The 6000-nt window shown below is 40.3% G+C and overlaps 1 protein-coding gene across 1 annotated transcript; it reads left to right on the forward strand.

Moving 5' to 3' along the window:
• The first annotated feature begins 1428 nt into the window (after positions 1 to 1428).
• On the forward strand, positions 1429 to 4829 carry LOC118944051. The gene is made up of 11 exons (XM_036961592.1): positions 1429 to 2110; positions 2332 to 2393; positions 2608 to 2640; positions 2808 to 2858; positions 2958 to 2996; positions 3089 to 3127; positions 3242 to 3286; positions 3402 to 3458; positions 3542 to 3580; positions 3874 to 3921; positions 4387 to 4829. Exons 1-11 carry the CDS (start codon positions 2103 to 2105, stop codon positions 4827 to 4829), a joined length of 864 nt encoding a protein of 287 aa, XP_036817487.1. The 5' UTR covers positions 1429 to 2102.
• The last annotated feature ends 1171 nt before the right edge of the window (positions 4830 to 6000 follow it).

Consider the following 6000-nt stretch of genomic DNA (forward strand, 5'->3'; position numbering starts at 1 on the left):
GTAAGTCGCTTGGGGTATGTCCCTATCAGTTTTGCACATCGAGAGACTGAATTTTTTTCCCATTCCTCCTTGCAAAACAGCTCGAGCTCAGTGAGGTTGGATGGAGAGCATTTGTGAACAGCAGTTTTCAGTTCTTTCCACAGATTCTCGATTGGATTCAGGTCTGGACTTTGACTTGGCCATTCTAACACCTGGATATGTTTATTTTTGAACCATTCCATTGTAGATTTTGCTTTATGTTTTGGATCATTGTCTTGTTGGAAGACAAATCTCCGTCCCAGTCTCAGGTCTTTTGCAGACTCCATCAGGTTTTCTTCCAGAATGGTCCTGTATTTGGCTCCATCCATCTTCCCATCAATTTTAACCATCTTCCCTGTCCCTGCTGAAGAAAAGCAGGCCCAAACCATGATGCTGCCACCACCATGTTTGACAGTGGGGATGGTGTGTTCAGCTGTGTTGCTTTTACGCCAAACATAATGTTTTGCATTGTTGCCAAAAAGTTCAATTTTGGTTTCATCTGACCAGAGCACCTTCTTCCACATGTTTGGTGTGTCTCCCAGGTGGCTTGTGGCAAACTTTAAACTACACTTTTTATGGATATCTTTAAGAAATGGCTTTCTTCTTGCCACTCTTCCATAAAGGCCAGATTTGTGCAATATACGACTGATTGTTGTCCTATGGACAGAGTCTCCCACCTCAGCTGTAGATCTCTGCAGTTCATCCAGAGTGATCATGGGCCTCTTGGCTGCATCTCTGATCAGTCTTCTCCTTGTATGAGCTGAAAGTTCAGAGGGACGGCCAGGTCTTGGTAGATTTGCAGTGGTCTGATACTCCTTCCATTTCAATATTATCGCTTGCACAGTGCTCCTTGGGATGTTTAAAGCTTGGGAAATCTTTTTGTATCCAAATCCGGCTTTAAACTTCTTCACAACAGTATCTCGGACCTGCCTGGTGTGTTCCTTGTTCTTCATGATGCTCTCTGCGCTTTTAACGGACCTCTGAGACTATCACAGTGCAGGTGCATTTATATGGAGACTTGATTACACACAGGTGGATTGTATTTATCATCATTAGTCATTTAGGTCAACATTGGATCATTCAGAGATCCTCACTGAACTTCTGGAGAGAGTTTGCTGCACTGAAAGTAAAGGGGCTGAATAATTTTGCACGCCCAATTTTTCAGTTTTTGATTTGTTAAAAAAGTTTGAAATATCCAATAAATGTCGTTCCACTTCATGATTGTGTCCCACTTGTTGTTGATTCTTCACAAAAAAATACAGTTTTATATCTTTATGTTTGAAGCCTGAAATGTGGCAAAAGGTCGCAAAGTTCAAGGGGGCCGAATACTTTCGCAAGGCACTGTACATATTTTGTGTTGACAATCCACCCTCTGAATGGCACACATACACAATCAATGTCTCAATTGTGTCAAGGCTTAAAAAATATTATTTAACCTGTCTCCTCCCCTTCATCTAAATTGATTGATGTGGATTTAACAGGTGACATCAATAAGAGATTCACCTTGATTCCCCTGCTCAGTCTATGTCACAGAAAGACCAGGTGTTTCTAATGTTACATACACTCACTGTATATGCTTATGCTATACTTTCAGAGTGCGGTATCAATTAATCCACTCATTGTGTAGGCCTACCCTCTTCTAAATTGCTGTAACAATGAGAAGGAAATGCCAGAGGCATGTTTTGTTTGCATCACTGACCACAGGAACCAGTCACCTATAATCAACATAGTCTAGAAAGAGAAGGTCTTTGTTTTGTACACCTCTTGAATGAACAGTCACATCTTGGGGGTATTTGTCTTCTAAGTCAGTGGGTTGTTTGTCGACTGACATTATAACGAGTCATTTGTCAACTGTAAACCTTTTTGTTTAAATGCTCATCTGATTCCTCAATCTTAAAACATTGCCACGGTCATGCACTGTTTCCTGCAGAGACACCTGACACAGCCCCCATTCTATCTCATAGAAGTGGGTCTGTGTCTATTGTCTCTGCGGTTCCAGCCAATCAGCTATAAGGACAGGTATAAAACCTCTGATGGTCTTTTAACAAAGAGATAGAGGACTCGTGTGATGACTTCCACCCACCATGGAGCTGTAAGTCACTTTTTTATTCCATCATGGCCTCTTTGATTGATATATTCTTTATAACAATGTAACATTTAGGTCATGTAACATTTCATTGAAATGTTGTGTGTTGTCTTGACTTAGTCTTACAAAGCATTAGATTTAACACTGTACAACTATCTTCTTTATAAAAGGGGATACCTAGTCAACTGTTCAACTGAAAAGGCCAATGCTCTTTATTTTTCTCGTAGCTCCCTGTGTTCTCTGTCAGTTCTGACGCTAGTGGCTGTTGTGTTCATGGTACCAATGAAAGGTAAGCTTCATTTACCCTAAACAAGGATCATATATCAGCCTATATCGATTTGCTCCAGTAAGCTTTTCCAGTGAATTGTTCAGCGTGTCATACACTGGACAAAAACGACTTGCTTTTATTGCTGTGGTGAGAAGGTCTGATACAGTAATATGACATGATATTACTGAGGTTATTGTGATTCAATCAGTTAATAATAGTCCTGTTTCCTTTTCAGACAGAAGTGAGGATGTGTTAAGCTTTTTGAATGGTGAGATGGTTGGCTACATGCTAATGCACCTGTTTATTGTCTTGTGTTGATGAGACCCAAATAGTTGTTAGTCTTGATGGAGAAATCACATTTTCAAAAAATTATCAGAGGTGGTGAGATTCTAATAAGCTGTTGGTTAGGTAGCTCATTCTCAGATGTTGTTACAGGTGCCCTTGATGTTGCTCCTGCTACTCAAAGCACCTCAGGAAAAATCAAAGGTCTGTTCTTCACACTTATATATTTATTTATCTATCCTCATTTTGTTACTTTTAAAATCATTAACTCGATCTGTCGTCTTTCTTTTCTACTTTCCCCAGGTCCCGAGAACACCTTTGGTAAACCAGCTCCAACCCCAGGTTAGTGAAAGTAGATTTTGATGTTTGAGGGAAATTTTCTAACTAGCATCTGTTATTGCCATGTTGACCTAATTTATTACTGTGTTCAACAGCAAGACCAAGTCCTTTAAGACCAACAGAGAACTCTGCAGGTTGTTTTTTTATTACGTTTAGTTTGTAATCAAACTGTCAAACTTGGTTGTGAAATATAATGAAATCAATGTTACATTACGTGTATCATTACTCCGTAACCATTTGTCTTCCAGAAATCTCTAATGTTACGCAGACTGCAAACTCTGCTTGTTTAACAGGTTAGTGTGGGGAAGGTTGAGCTGGGAAGTTATCAATAGTCAGTAGTTAGTGTTATTGATATGTGGTTGATCATGTGTTTTTGGTGTTATTGATCATTATCTGATCATGTATCAGATGTTGTAGACTCAGATGCCAGATCCAAAGAGAAATGCAACTCCAATGATCTTACAGGTGTGTGGAATATGGTTTGAAAATAATGCTATATAGGAAGTTTCAATATCATTTTCAGAGTTGTTTTATTCAATGTCCCACAGATGCAGAACGATCTGAAAGTAACTCAGCAGAAAGCAGAGGTATATTAAATATCAAAATAATCTATCACTGAAATATCCGTAGGGGAAAATGAATCTGGTAATATTGATTTCATAGACTGTTACGACCATACCAATTCTGATTCTCTCTCTCTCTCTCTCTCTCTCTCTCTCTCTCTCACCTCTTTCTTTATTTCTTTCTTTCTTTTTCTCTCTCTCTCTCTCTCTCTCTCTCTCTCTCTCTCTCTCTCTCTCTCTCTCTCACCTCTTTCTTTCTTTATTTCTTTCTTTCTTTTTTTCTCTCTCTCTTTCTCTCTCTTTCTTTCTTTCTTCAGAGGATTATGATGACTCTCTGGGATCTAATACAAAGATTACACAAACTGGTATGTCATGTTTACCATCAATGTAAAGAAATGGTAGCTTGATAATTGATGTAGTGTCACTGTTTTTACCTCAAACAGAAATGCAGAAGGTACCACAGGATTCTAATTCTGCTGGTCAGAATTCCAGCCTCTTATAATTACATCCCATAGACATGTAACTAACACTATGTAAGAGACTGAACATGACATCACCTGGGCTTGTCTTGTTGTAGGACAGCAACAGAGACAGAAAAAATAATGTGGTTGTAGCAGCCGCCAAACCCTCTACTGAGATTCAAGATATGTCATTATCTACTAGATGAAGTCCTTGGCCAACAGTGTATTTAAACAAACATATAATTAACATACGTAGAATAAAAACGTATTAAACCAATAGCACTTATTCATATCCATAGATTTTCGTACAAAGAGTAAAATCAAAGTGGAATCAGTTGACAGTTCTAACCGACTCAATCCCCAATACAGTGACAGATGACAGTAGCAGCGACGAGACTGACAGTTCTCCAAGTGATGTGAGAAAATACAAACAACCTCCAGGAAGGAGAACCATAAACCCAGACCATGTCGACAGCATGCAGACAACCACCAGGCAGGATCCAACCAATGGGAGCGAGGTGCTGGATAGAGAGACTCAGAGGGACCCCACAGTGGGGAGAGAGAGAACCAGCAGAGTGCTCATTGATATCAACAGTGAAGAGGATGTGATGGTGGGCTGTCAGGGTACTGTCTGTGTGCCCGGAGAGCAGGGGACTACAGTCAATGGAGGTGAAAATGATGAGAATACAAGTCTAAACAGTAGAGATAGAGATATCCAAAGCCAAGAGGTCACTGGCACAGCCACGGAGCAGGCCCTACGTAGGGATAGTTGTAGGGGTGTAGTGAATGGAGTGTTGGACACAGCCAGATAACATCAGGACTTGGACAGTATGGAGCATGTCAATGGTAGACCCAATTCCAAACTACGGCTTTACAAAAAAAGAAGATCCACAGCAGAATTCTTTAACTACTGAACCTATATTATTGAAAAATATCTGAATGATTGCTTTCTATCCTAACAGAAACCAGAGATGACATCAGCACTGAGACGAACCCAGTCGGTAGGTTTAGAGAAAACACACCATGAACAATAAAACAATCCCAGTAAAAACCCTGAGGTCCCTGAGCACTTCTGTTCAGATGGTAAGTAGGGTTATGTGTTCTGGTAAGGAAAGATACAGAGAAACAGCAGATTATTTATATCCACCTAAATATGTGCTGGAAACACTTTGGTGAGGAAAATATCACTTTCTCGTATTGCGAAACCCACAAATGTTCTCTAACAGGTCTGAAAATATTTCCTGTTTTGCAAAAATATTTAAATTGATGTGGTGAATTCGAAACATTACCCCAGTGAATACTTTGTATAACCATTTCTGTTTCAAATAAGAGCACTGCTTCTAAGACCTAAGTAGAAACAGAGCAGAGGTGTTACCTACCGGAGGTCAACCTACATCCATATTACACATTCAACAACACACCACTGTTTTCAGACTTATCTTACCCCTCACAGGCAAAATGTTTAAATCATACTGAGTGTTCTCCATGTTGTCTGCTCTGTGTTCTAGTGATTGGTTAGCCTCCAGGAGCCCCAGCCAGGAGCCCCAGCCAGGAGCTCCAGCCAGGAGCCTGTCAGTGCCAGAGGCTTCCTCCAGGTAGAGTTGGCTCAGCTCTACCCTGCAGGGCCTGTAAATCTCCCTGCCTCTCACTCGTGTGTCGTCTCCCTCAAGCTCCACCGACTCTACCAGACCGCAGAGTCCCTCTCACACTTATATTCATGACAGAGACGTCAGTAAATCTGTGGATATTTACCACCAATCTTTCACTTGATCTTGAAATGGTATAAATGGTATTCTGACAGCAGCTGTGCCCCCTGGTCTTACTGCCGCTAGTCAATTTGAATTGTAGGTGAATGGAAATAAGATGTTTGGCTCCAATCTGATCTGATGAAATAAAGGTTTCTCATAAAGCATTGTTTGTTGTACTAATTCGAGGTAATTCAATAAAAGGATGTGTATGCATGCAAATTCACAATTGTAAGGA

The sequence above is a fragment of the Oncorhynchus mykiss genome, chromosome 2 (genome assembly GCF_013265735.2).
Source record: "Oncorhynchus mykiss isolate Arlee chromosome 2, USDA_OmykA_1.1, whole genome shotgun sequence".
In the NCBI taxonomy this organism is placed as follows: Eukaryota; Metazoa; Chordata; class Actinopteri; order Salmoniformes; family Salmonidae; genus Oncorhynchus; species Oncorhynchus mykiss.

Coding starts and splice junctions, on each gene's coding strand:
- LOC118944051 (XM_036961592.1), top strand. Junction 3,459..3,541: donor CAACTCCAATGATCTTACAG/GTGTGTGGAATA, acceptor AATGTCCCACAG/ATGCAGAACGATCTGAAAGT. Junction 3,922..4,386: donor TACAAAGATTACACAAACTG/GTATGTCATGTT, acceptor TCCCCAATACAG/TGACAGATGACAGTAGCAGC.